General features: G+C 52.3%; 1 protein-coding gene across 1 annotated transcript in view; it reads right to left on the reverse strand.

The window, feature by feature from the left end:
* Window positions 1-8,021, reverse strand: part of LOC119111258 (T-box transcription factor TBX10) — a 41,599-nt gene extending 33,578 nt beyond the window's left edge. Inside the window, exon 1 of the mRNA XM_037235080.1 lies at window positions 7,856-8,021. Within this exon, the coding sequence (XP_037090975.1) occupies window positions 7,856-8,021 (166 nt within the window). The remainder of the gene's footprint in view (window positions 1-7,855) is intronic.
* Window positions 8,022-12,503: the final 4,482 nt, after the last annotated feature.

Raw genomic sequence — 12,503 nt, forward strand, 5'->3', positions numbered from 1 at the left:
AACAGATGGTGTTGATCGTTTCAAATGTAATTACTGACATGTATTCGATTCCCTTCTTATAATATCTCTCACCTCGAAAATGCCCCACAATGCTCATAGCGCATGACAATTACAAGTGGTGTATTAGTAAATACCTAATTCGCATTTTTGCGCCTCAGTTTTGAACAATTTGCACCGAAAAAATACGGTGTGCTAGAATTGACGGCAATTATCTCACAAGACAGTAACTTACGCATAAGCACTTCCTCTGCAAGCATGTAAAACGTAGTAGCACGGTGCTACCAGACAGAAGCCAAATAATTTCGGATTATGTTTCGCTGGCGGACATTCCAACAAATTGCTAATACCTTTCAACAGGCCTTCACATCATAAACTCGCCCGCATTTTGGGTTGAACTTTTCATAAATGTTGCATATCATTGTATTGATATCTCTGCATTCTAGTGATCATGGTCCTTTACACACGCCATTGTTATCTATAAGCCATTTCACAAATTTTTGCGGTTGAGATGTGTCTGTCAATTACCAAGTACAAGAAAACGGACCAGGAGCGGACCACGTCGTCATCTTGTCAATGCTAAACCTAAAGGGACCAAAACGCGTGCAAGTCAGGTACGACTAAAGTAAGCGCACAAATCATACGTAGTTCTCAAATTTTGGAGGATGCGCGGGTCCGCAGTGCGTGCGCGCTTCTGTTGCTGCCTGGCAAACGGCACCACCTCGTTGTGGATATTCTGTATGACTGCTTTCCAGCGTTGTAGTACGGATTGTGTTGACTGAAGGCGGCGATAAGGAGTTGATCTAATGCGCTGTGATTACATATTCGTAAGTATTCATTAATAAAGGAAGGAATATCTGAAACCAATGTTCCGAACCGCAACCCGTTTCATAAAGAGGAGATTATTTTTACCTCTGGCTGTCCGAAGTTATTTTGTGATAATTCCCTACTTCCTACGACGGTTTCATAAACCTCCGAATTAAATCGTAAGATTTTGAAGTAGGAGTAATCTCAATGGCGAGGCACGCGTTCGTGTCCATGGCTACGCTGTTGTCGCTTTGGACCCGGGAGTTTTGGATGTTTATAATACATGCAGAAGCATCGCTCAAGCGACATGACAGATGTCGTCATTCATGAGTTAATTCGGTAATGAGTTTGTAATTTGCATGACGAAAAATTGTTTAGAGCAATACCGATAACCTTTTTATTTCGCTGAAATTCAGACATACATTTTTTCGTCATTATTCCCCTACCCGCACAACTAAACAAAGCTGTTTGGTACGTGTGTTCACACCCTGAGCTCCCCTGTACTACGTTTCCAGGCAATATGCACCCAAGCGACAAAAGTTCTCTGAAATAATTGACTTTATCATTCCCAAGTTTTGCGTTTTGTGGACTTATGTCATGTCTGCCCGTGTAATAGAAAGAACAAATGATCCCGCGAAGCCCGCGACACGTGGGAAATAGTTATGTTTTCATACCGGCCTGCAGCCTCATCCACCGCACTTCTTGGCATATGGTCGTGATGCCTACAAAGCTGTGACACGATTTACAGTTATATTCATTTTCCTACATATACGTACAACGTCCGTCCTGCGTGAGAAATCCTGCCTTGGTATGTCCACATTGCTTCATGGCTCAACAATTCCTCACTGCATGTTGATTCTCGGCCTATAAGTCGTGTTGCCCCGCTCCTGCATGGCCATGCGCCGGCCCCTATATGATTTCCATTGCTGATTGTGCGAGGCAGAGCATCTTTTTATTTTATTTCATTTTCGAAGTGAATGTCTGCTCAGTGGTCAAACCAGCTGCATTTAGGAGATCCGCTGGATGCTTGGTGAAGTACGGAGTAACTCCTTACTTGAAATTTCCTCGAAGTGGTAGAATATTACGGATTTACGAGTATATAGTTACTCCTCACTCTATGTAACCGGATTCGGGGTAAAAGTTTAAGGAATTTTCTCCATACGTTAAGACCGTACGTCTTTTTCTCACCATGGAACTGGTTACAGAGCGGGAGCGCGATCAAAACTTCGCCATGAAGGATGCGCCCCGAAGTCGTCACAGGACTGTTCAGCCGCATTCGGGTGTCATGCGGTACAGCATACCTGACCAGGTAATGCGAGAACGTCGGCTGCCGTACGGCGCTGTTCGGTGACCCCTTCAGCGCCGTGTTTCTCGGCGTTGTTAGGCATCGCATTATAAGTACCTGCATTATGACGACACCTCGGGCCGTGCTCGCATTGAGACGGTCATTATGGCATTATGGCTAGGCCGTTCATACAACGCGATTCATTGCTCCAGTGCAACATCCATTTCTTTTCGCTGCCAATTTCATTTAGCATGTGTAGGTCCTGTTCGTCCTTCTCGTTAATGTCAAATTTGCCTTTAACTATGAGACAGCTTTGAAAAGTGTGCAGCTGTGGAATGTTACGACCAATTGCTAGTAAAGAGAATAGTAAGCTCGTCCTAATATTTTACTGATATTGTCATGCTGTTGGACGTCGGCGAAGCTGGAAACGACTAGTTATATGCCCACTTCAGTTTCACCTGGATTCATCAGTCGGAAACCATCTGGTATGTATAGGATTGGTGCAACGTACAATTCCAGTAACCTCTAAACTCTACAACCTGACACGCATAGAAGATATAGGATACTTATGAAGCAGTGGGTGATGTAATTGGGGAAAACGAGTTTTTGGCCCTAGCCTATCTTCGGGTGCGGGGAGCGAACGGGGAACAGGCGGAGGAGATAAAAAGAGAAAGGGAAGTTGAAGAATCCACTACGCAGCTGTGGAGTCGATGCGTTGCTGGCAAGTGGTGGATCGGTTGGCTTCACTACAGGGGCGTGGGACGAGAATCTGTCCTATATCTTTTGAGAGATTTGACATTACACCTACGCGTTGTGTGGCAATGAACGTGTTATAATTCGGTGTCACACATGACTGAAACCCCATGTCAGGGTCCCAGGTGCTCTCCAGAAAAGTTGGGAGCCGGGAGGGGGCAGATGCTTCCATCTTCGGAAAAGATGGCATTAGCCGTTTCCATGAAGGATTCATGAACAGAAGCTTTTAAAGCTTTTAAACTCTTTCTATGAAACTTTAGTATACATTCAACACTCTGAAAGGGAGAACATTGTTTTCAGGCTATCCCATTCACATGCAATAGGTTTATGACATGTATTCAAATAAGAATAAGTTTGTTACATTTATCGAGACCCTTCATATAATTTCTTCAGCGCACGCCTTCAGTTCACCCAAAATTATTGGAACATACTAGGCCTGGCAATGAGCGATACGACTCGATCGAACACGTTGGATGCTGCTTGTGTTATTGTGGCTTACATCTGTGCTGTGTGTAGCAAGGCAGGCTTTGAGGCTCATTTCATTCAAAAATCATGCATCTTGGGTCATGCTAAGGCATGTAAGCCCTGCAAGCTACGAGTGTACTGCAAGCAAGCTCTGTAAGCACTGTATGTAAACTATGTAATTACTGCATGCCTAATAACAGAGACGCTTCGAAGACATAGGGGTATGTTTGGTCAGACCTGCGTCAGAGATGCCATCAAATGTTGGTTCGTGTTGTTTTGAAAACTTTTGGTATGAAGAGACCTGGCATCATACCTGTCCATAGGAGCGCGATCTTGCGTATAGCCAGCTGACCACAAGTTTGTTAAATTATGCGTTTTAACAAAAATGATTTAAATCACCGCAGAACATTTCTAGCCGAAAATCACTTATAAGAGGTGTGTAATCAGTAAATAAACGCTGAAAAAGTTTTTAAAAAGTTGCAAAAAAGTTTTACACTCCAATCCTTCCTGAAAACGGCTTTTGTAAACTTGAAATGTTGAACAATGCTAAAAAGGTGAGTTATGGCTTCCATATTACGTAACAACGCAACTTATAATTGTCATTTTTGACGAACAAAACTACGCTTGATCTGATCAACTCCTTGCCTCTCCGTCTGAAAATATCGGGACCAAAAGTTCGTACTTTCCGATTTTATCATCTTAATCTTCATTTACATCCTGCGGCATCTTTCAGACAGGGCAGTAACAGAACCTCCTACTCGCAGGATACCGCAGTTGAATTTAAAAGGATTCGATTTTTCAAACTCGATTTGGTTCATTATTCATGGAGCTGATCAGACATATGCCTGGAGCCCAGAACAGATTCCAGAATCCCATTAACATGGAACCTTGTTTATTGCATACTGCAGCAAATATTATGAAAAAGACATGATGTAGATCGCAGGCTGTACTTGTTTGGATATCACGATTAAGGATCGCTAGGCGTGATGTTGTCTATGCGCATTATGCTGCAAACACTTTGAAAATGCAACATTTGTATTCCGCGCCTTATGGTTTACAAGGTGTTGTTTCCTTTTATTTTGAATGTTCTACCCCCCCCCCCCCCCCCCGCCCCGTTCAGGTTTGGCCCTCCAATTGCGCCCTCACCTCCCCCATGATAGTAAAGGCCCTAATATTTTTGTCTGGAATATTATAGTAATCATACATAGTCAGACACGCGCATGAGTTACTGAGAGAATGGCACAGCCCCCAGGCAGCTGTGCCAATGCGCATTAAGCCTGAAAAGTAACTGCCTATTCCTATATCCAACTACCTATTCATGTGAGTACATACATTCAGCATTCCTTCTCATCGAGCCGCTCAGAACCACTACCAAGCAATACAGTGATCTGTAGCGTCTGACTACCAAGAGAAACCTCGTTTAGCTGATGGAATCGGCAGACATAAGACCGATCTGAAACGCCTTTATGCGCCGGCTCGACACCCCTACACCGGTGGCCTGTAAATGTGCGCCTTCCGTGAAGCTAACGGCACGTGCATGGCGCGCCGTCACTGGTGGGCTTCATGACAAGCACTGAGATGAGTCCTGCGAGCCGTCCTTGCCGCCGGTGGACCGTCAATACGTGACATCCCCGGTGGTGCCGGGTGCCACCTGCCTGTGCCACCCGAACTTCTGATATCCCTGGACTGGCGGAGCGCGTGGCGTCTGCTCTCTCGTGCCCTAACGAGCTGTGCCACCGTCCGCGCTGGTCGAGCGTCTGATATTCCTGGACTGACGGAGCGTGTGGCGTCTGCTCTCTCGTGCCCTAACGAGCTGTGCCACCGTCCGCGCTAGTCGAGCGTCTGATATCCCTGGACTGGCGGAGTGTGTGGCGCCCGCTCTCTGCTGCCCTAGCGAGCTGTGCTTGCGCCTGCGCCAGCCGAGCTCCTGATATCCCTGGACTGGAGGAGTGCGTGGCGCCTGCTCCCTCGTGCCCTAAAAAGACGTGCTTTGAAACGGATCCGAGGGGGCATTGGTATGAAGAGGGAAGGGGGTAGACTTCCTTAGCGTCTACGCGGGGCCCCGCGAGGAGGGTACAGTGGCGATGCCTCGCAAAACTGGCTAGAGCCTCAGAAATACACTGGGCTAACAAGAGCCTGAACGCGTCCCAAACGCACTCCAGTAACCTACCACATGATTGTCTTTAATAAATACCTTTTATGAAATAGCTTCGAGAACATAGCAATAATTTGTATACGGGGCCCGATCATACCTTGAGGAGGCCCCATCTCACTGTAGGCGGGCGAAACATGAATCCCCCGTTACAAAACTCTGGATGCGTCACTGTCATTCTGGAAAGCAGTGTAGCGCACAGTCTGCGCAACGTTTCGGGTACAGGTGCAGCGTCTATCCCTCTCGGCGCTGGTGAGCCGTGCATCGCGCGCGGTCCCCGCTGGTGCATCATGACACGGAGTCTCCCCGAGCAGTGCGAGCCCACCCTGGCACCGCGCCGGTGGTGAGTGGTGCCTCTGGCGCCATGACTGGCAATTGCAGTGTGGCGTCGCCACAACAGCTTGTACTGGAATCAGCATATTCTGTGTTTTGGTACAAAAAAATGCATGTTCTGGCAGCCTTGCAGTACCTTCTGTATGTGCTCTCCGCCCATGTTTGGTGCGAATGGGTCACGTTGTGCACACAGTTCGGTGCCTCGTCAAGTTATGCTCTGCCTGTTCTCAGCCCTGTTGATAGGCCGCACACTGCGAACAATGCCCTCTGGCTGCGTGTGCCTACACTCAGCAGCGTGCGCGCAAAATGGCTGCGGTGCGATTCCGATGTCAAGCATATGCCATGTATTGCCAAGTATTGCCAAGCATAGACCATATACGTGCAATACTTTTTGTTGACAGTTAAACATTTAAGGCATCCACGCAAAACATAAGAGGACCGAGAACATGCGATGCTGCTTTGCCACGCATGAAATGGCGCACCGGCGGCGCGCTAAGCTCATTCCCCACAGTTCAGTGAGCATTCTTGAACTTGCCCCTTCCATTATTTAACTGGGCGTAAGCTCTTGCCTGGGTTACGTTATTAGGTTGCAAAGTGCGTGCTCTGCACTGCGCCGGTGACCGCGCAACGTGAGCTTCACTTCGCCCTGTTCCCCACGCCGTGAAGCGCGTGCGCCTCCCCGCGCCGACCGGCCCGCAGGCCGTGTGTGCTCCGCTCAGTTGTGGTCGGCCGTGAAGTGCGCGCCTTGCGCTGCGCTGATGGACCTAGCAGTGCCCCGCGCGGGTCGGCCGTCACGTGCGCGTGTTGCCGGGGGACCCGTCGGTGTTTTAGCCCGGTGGGCCGCGTGCGTGCGTGCTCCTGTCGCGCCCCCGTGCCGCTACACTCTGATCTGCGGCGGTGCCTGCATAAGGCGGGCTCACCTCTTCCTGACGCTGGTGGACCGTGAATGGAGCCCGCTGCCCTGCGCTGACGGATCGTACAGCGCCTGCTGACCTCAGCGCTGGTGCTATGGCGCCGAGGGGGCAACGAACAGAAGCATAATGGCACGCATTACAACACGGCCAGCCTCTAGCGCGCTGAAGGGCTGGCCGTGTAGTGCGTGCCCTGCTCGGCGTTGGAGAGCCGCGTGGTGCGAGCCGTCATGAGCGCCGACGGGAGACGCGGCGCCGCGCCCTGACTCGCGCTGGTGGGCCGTGCCGTGCCCTAACTCGCTCTGGCGGGCCGTGCCATGCCCTGACCTGCTCTGGCGGCCACGCAGTGCCCTGATCCGCTCTGGTGAGCCGTGCCGTGCCCTGACTCGCTCTGGCGGGCCGTGCAGTGTCCTGACTCGCTCTGGTGTGCCGTGCCGTGCCCTGACTCGCTCTGGTGTGCCGTGCCGTGCCCTGACCCGCTCTGGCGGGCCGTGCCGTGCCCTGACCTGCTCTGGCGGACCACGTAGTGCCCTGAGCCGCTCTGGCGGGCCGTGCCGGGGCCGCGGCCCGCCGGTCAGTGGCCGCCCCAGCCGTCCAGCCGGCTGTTGTGACAGTCGGTTTTTGTCGGCCCATCGAGGCCCACACCGGAAGTGTCCAGATGACACGGGGAAGGTAAAAAGACAGTCCAAACAAACAGCCATCGCTTAGCTCGCCACCCCGTGTCTTCTTTTTAAATGGTGATCTGTGATCTGCCCCGGCCCGGCTCATGTGAATGTTTGCTTGGACATCCGCGATGTTATCCTTTCGACATTGTGCCCATTTGTTCACTCTCAAGCCAGCACGTTTTATAAGTGACGTCGGACGTATCGGTCCGTCACCAAAGTGGGGTTGTTTCGTGAATTGCTCTTTTTGCGTGACAGGAAAGCACAGACTCGATCAAAGAATTCAGCTTGAGTCCTAGTATTTTCCACGCACCAGCCCGTTGACACGGAGTGCGCGTGATTCTTTACGGCTGATGCTATTGGACAGCTGGTCTGGTGGTACGAATCCGCATCACGTGAGCACCAGTTGCTGTTTTATCCTAAGCTGTTGTATGTAGCCCGTAGCCCCCAATCTGGTACGTATGTTGGTCCATCGTCGCATCATACTAACCTTCAATGTTGCGCAACGTGGAGTTGCAGCCGGCCCAGTCTGTGTAGCAGCAGTCCTGCGGCGTCGGCCCGGCCGGCCCCGGGGCCGGGGCTGGGGTCAGCTCGGCCCCACACGGGGTCACGCCGGTTGCCGAGAAGGCGCCGCCACCGGGCGGGGTGGCCGACATCGCTTCCGACGCTGTGCGCGCGGCGAGGGCGGCGCTCGGCGAGCTCAGGTGGCTGGCCGCCTCGTCCCATGCGTGCCGGCGTCAGCAGCCGCACGCCGCCGCCATCCGCCGCCGCCGCCGTCCGCCGCCTCCTCGGGCCGGTCAGGCGGCACGCGTCTCCGCAGACCGAGCGCCCACAAAAACCGCTCGAATCACCCGCGGCGAGGGCGGCACCACTAATAAAACGCACCTATCATCGCGGCGGCAGCACGGGGCTCATGAAATGTTCACACGTCGCCAGCGGCCGTTAATGCCTCTCGACACGAACGGCCGACCCACTGAAAGGCGCCGTCCGTCGTCACGGGCCGGCGCCCGATGGGCGGGGCCGGCCGGCACGCCGCCAATGGACGCGCGTCCGCCGACGACGACAGCAGCCAATCAGCGCCCGCCGTGCGGCCGCCGGGGGCGGGGCTGCCGAGCGCGTCACTCGTCGCCGTCGGAGCAACAAACTCATAACTCGGCCCAAACAGCAGATAACGGGCAGGGGAGGCGGCGCCCTCACCCCGCCCTGGAGGGTGACGAGGGAGGCCGCCAGCCCGCTCCGCTGTCACCGGCATGTAACTGCCGGCTGGGTCCCCTCGAAACTCCCAGCTCACCAGCGATGGGGCCGCTGGTCAGCGAGGAGCGGACGTTCCGGAAACCGAACTGCCCGACGCATAGCCGGCTATTCATTTTTTGTAGTCGCTTGCAGCCACACGATAGTCTAGAAACCTGGAAAGGAGGCCACTTTTATTGAACTGTATTGTGGTAGGTACCGTCGGAGTTTTCTTGATAAGACTACCATGTCAGAAATGGTAGAGATTAATTTTGGAATCGCACCCATTATCCAGTGTTATATTTAGTTATGATTACTTGACCTATTATCAGCGTTAAATTTATTCTCTAGTGTTATAGTTCACACTCGTACAACGGTTCGGAGATATAATCCACAGTTATTATAAAATGGTCCGGAGATAGTCTCCAAAGTTTTGGGCAACATTTCGTTTAATCTAAAAGGAGTCGCACAAGAGCTTGTACGATTTTCCAAAAGGCTATTTCAAACCCAGTAAACGAAACATATTTGTTGTCTGTGGGCCGTAATATGAACTTTGCGCCCGAGTACAGGCTGGGCGATGTGTTTTTGCGTCACGGCAAAGCCCCCTGTCATTGTCCGTGCGTCTGCAGCATGAGTTCAATGACCCGGCTCAAGGCCGCACCGATCAGGCGGTGGGCGGAGACTGTGCTCGACCTAGCGGTGGCCTCCATCCCAGCAAAATATCTAGATTGCAGTGAGGTATAAGAGAACAGTTTTGTGCTCCCTTGCCATGCTTTTTAACAGTAATTCTTCAAAAGTAAAGAAAAATCGTCCAGCATTCGTCCAAAAGCTAATTCTGGCCGCCTTTTCACCACCTCTGCTCCTCGCTGCAGTCGTCATGGTGAAGTCCCGAGATGGCGCCACAACAATGCTGATCACGGTAATTCAATGCAGGCACACGGGCATACACGCCCGCGTGAATAAACACCGAGGAACACACTGGAAAAACGGGCAAGATGTTTTGAGCATACTTGTATTAACTGCATGGAGTATTGCCCAAACCAGTTCCATAGAACGCCAATATTTTGGCTTCCGCTTGCCATGCAATACTAAGAAGACGGTTGACAATGCTAAGCAGGCTTGTAAATAGATGAGCTGGCTTTTCGTTAGCATGCTGGTATTCAAAGCATTCTTGTGTAGGCTGGTATTGAAAAGCGGTCACCATCAGTTTACAGATGTATTTATAAACGAACATCAACCTATGTAAAATAACGTTAGAGATGATTGGCAGCGTTCTGTAAGCTCATGAACAGATAAGCTGTGTTTTCATTAGCATGCTGCCAGGCAAAGCACACTTGTCTAGGCTGACATTGGAAGCAGTCGTCATTGGTTAACAGGTTTATATGTAAACGAATTAGAACCTACGGAATGCAAGATCTATACACTGCTATCAACCCGCATATAGAGGGTTTAAACTATGGACTATTATCTACTATCACCAACTAACTATCTATATATTATCACCGATCATAAAACACAAATGGGCGTTCAGCAGCAGAGTAGAACGGAGTCGCCAGCTCGAGTCGCTCCAAAATAGCACACTTCTGAGAACCTTTTGTCTGAGTAAAAGTATGGTCCTTCATTCATACAGATTCGTTTACACAGAAAACACGTTTAGCAACTTTATCCACCAACCACAATTGTCAAAACAGCGCGCCAGCTGGTGTCGACGGCCGCTCCGCAGGTGCGTCGCTTCATCAAAGGATCGCTGTCCGAGAGGAGGCGCCCGCGTGGTCAGCTGGCCAGGCCGGGCCGGCTCAGTCCGCGTCTGAGGACGGCCGGGTTAGGCACGGCAGCCGTCCCCTGTCTCACCGCGCATCCGGGCCCGGCCCCGGCACGTGCTCCCTCCTCCGGCTCCGGCACACGCACCCTCCCCGGCACGGCACACGCACCCTCCCCGGTACGGCGCGCCCACCCGGCCCTGGCACGGCGCGCCCACCCGGCCCTGGCACGGCACGCGCAACCGGTCCCGACACGGCACGCCCACTCGTCCTCCGCACGGCACCCACACCCAGCCCCGGCACGTGCTCCCTCCTCCGGCTCCGGCACACGCACTCTCCCCGGCACGGTACGCCCACTCGGCCCCGGCGCGACACTCGCACCCGGCCCGGGCACGGCAGGCCCACTCGGCCCCGGCGCGACACTCACACCCGGCCCGGGCACGGCACGCCCACTCGGCCCCGGCGCGACACTCGCACCCGGCCCGGGCACGGCACGCCCACTCGGCCCCGGCGCGACACTCGCACCCGGCCCGGGCACGGCACGCCCACTCGGCCCCGGCGCGACACTCGCACCCGGCCCGGGCACGGCACGCCCACTCGGCCCCGGCGCGACACGCGCACCCGGCCCGGCCACGACGGCACGCTCACTCGGTCCCGGCGCGACACTCGCACCCGGCCCGGGCACGGCACGCTCACTCGGCCCCGGCGCGACACTCGCACCCGGCCCGGGCACGGCACGCGCTACCGTCGGATCCGCTCTGCTGGCTCCGGCGGAGGTCGAGCCCACGCCAGGCGCCCGCGGCGTGATGAAAGCGAGCTCTGGACGGCCGACGCTGCGCATGGCGCGGGCACCGTCGCCGGTGGCTGTCAGCGACGCGGCGGAGCTAGGTGACAATGTGACGTCAGGCAAGATAGTGTCGCACTGGGAGCTATAGTTGGTAGTATCTTAAAGCAAATGTTTCACATTTGAAGATATTGAAACAGGTATTAGATACGATCAAACCAGCTCACATAGCTATTGGCGTGCTTTTAAGTGGAAAAGACTGCTCTAAATAGTACAATTCTCTGTCAAGTAAATGTGCTCCTCAATGCGTCGTGGACTAGTTACGTCGTTGTACCTTGCACATCATTGATTGAGAGCGAATCGACGGTCATTATATGTGGAAGTTGCGCTCACGAACGCCAAATAAGAACGCCTCGACAATTATATTTTTCTTGGCATTGATCGCTGCATGGCTGATGGAATGGCAGGATTTACATGGTATTATTATGACGCTGTGAATGCCAAGGTGACTGTGAAATACTCCCCTCCCCCAATGTACCTTCCCTATTTTTTTCCGGCGTGTACCTCAGAGACTCGAGGGGCTTAGGGTCTTAAGAAAGGCTACATTGTGAACAGCATCGAAATGTTTTCAAGACGGCTATTTCAGTTCAAAACCCCGTATAAATGTAGAATAATCCCTGTAATCTAAGCAGACACAGAAGAGAACGTTACTCCTCAGATACGCCAGATTAATGTGTGTAACGCAGATTTACGTACGCAAATGTTCGTAATCACTGATGTTCGTAGACGCCTAGGTCTGTGTTGCGGATGCTCGTGGACGCGAATCGCGTATCGCGTAAGTCCGTATCGCGGATGTTCATAGACCGCTTAGGCCGTGTCGCGGATGTTCGTAAACGCCTAGGTCCGTATCGCGGGTGTTCGTAAAGGCTCGGTTTGGGTTTAATGACTATGCACAGAATTACGCGGTATCATTTGGCTTGCGTGTGCGTACAAGTTGGTTCAACCTGTTAATGCTCTGGGGACGTTGCGAGAGTAGAGAGGGATACCCGGTTGATGCAAGCACTGCAAATATTCGTATCGCAGGTGTTCGTAAGTGCAAATGATTGTGCAAGCGCACGTGCAAGTAAACGCAACCGCTATCGTTTGTGACGCTAATGCTCGTATAGCGGGTGGTCGTAGACAGAAATGTTCATATTGGAAGGGAAAAATGGCGAGGAAGGTAAGTTAAGAATATGTTCTACAGTTGAAAATATTGAAGCAAGCATCAGATATCATGAAATAGGGCGTACTTATAATGATTGGGATGCATTTAAGTGGAAAAGGCTGTGCTAGACAACACTATTTCGTTGTGTTTAAAAGGAGTT

This window comes from Pollicipes pollicipes, unplaced genomic scaffold, assembly GCF_011947565.3.
Source record: "Pollicipes pollicipes isolate AB1234 unplaced genomic scaffold, Ppol_2.1 Scaffold_7261;HRSCAF=8764_pilon_pilon_pilon, whole genome shotgun sequence".
NCBI classification, from domain to species: domain Eukaryota; kingdom Metazoa; phylum Arthropoda; class Thecostraca; order Pollicipedomorpha; family Pollicipedidae; genus Pollicipes; species Pollicipes pollicipes.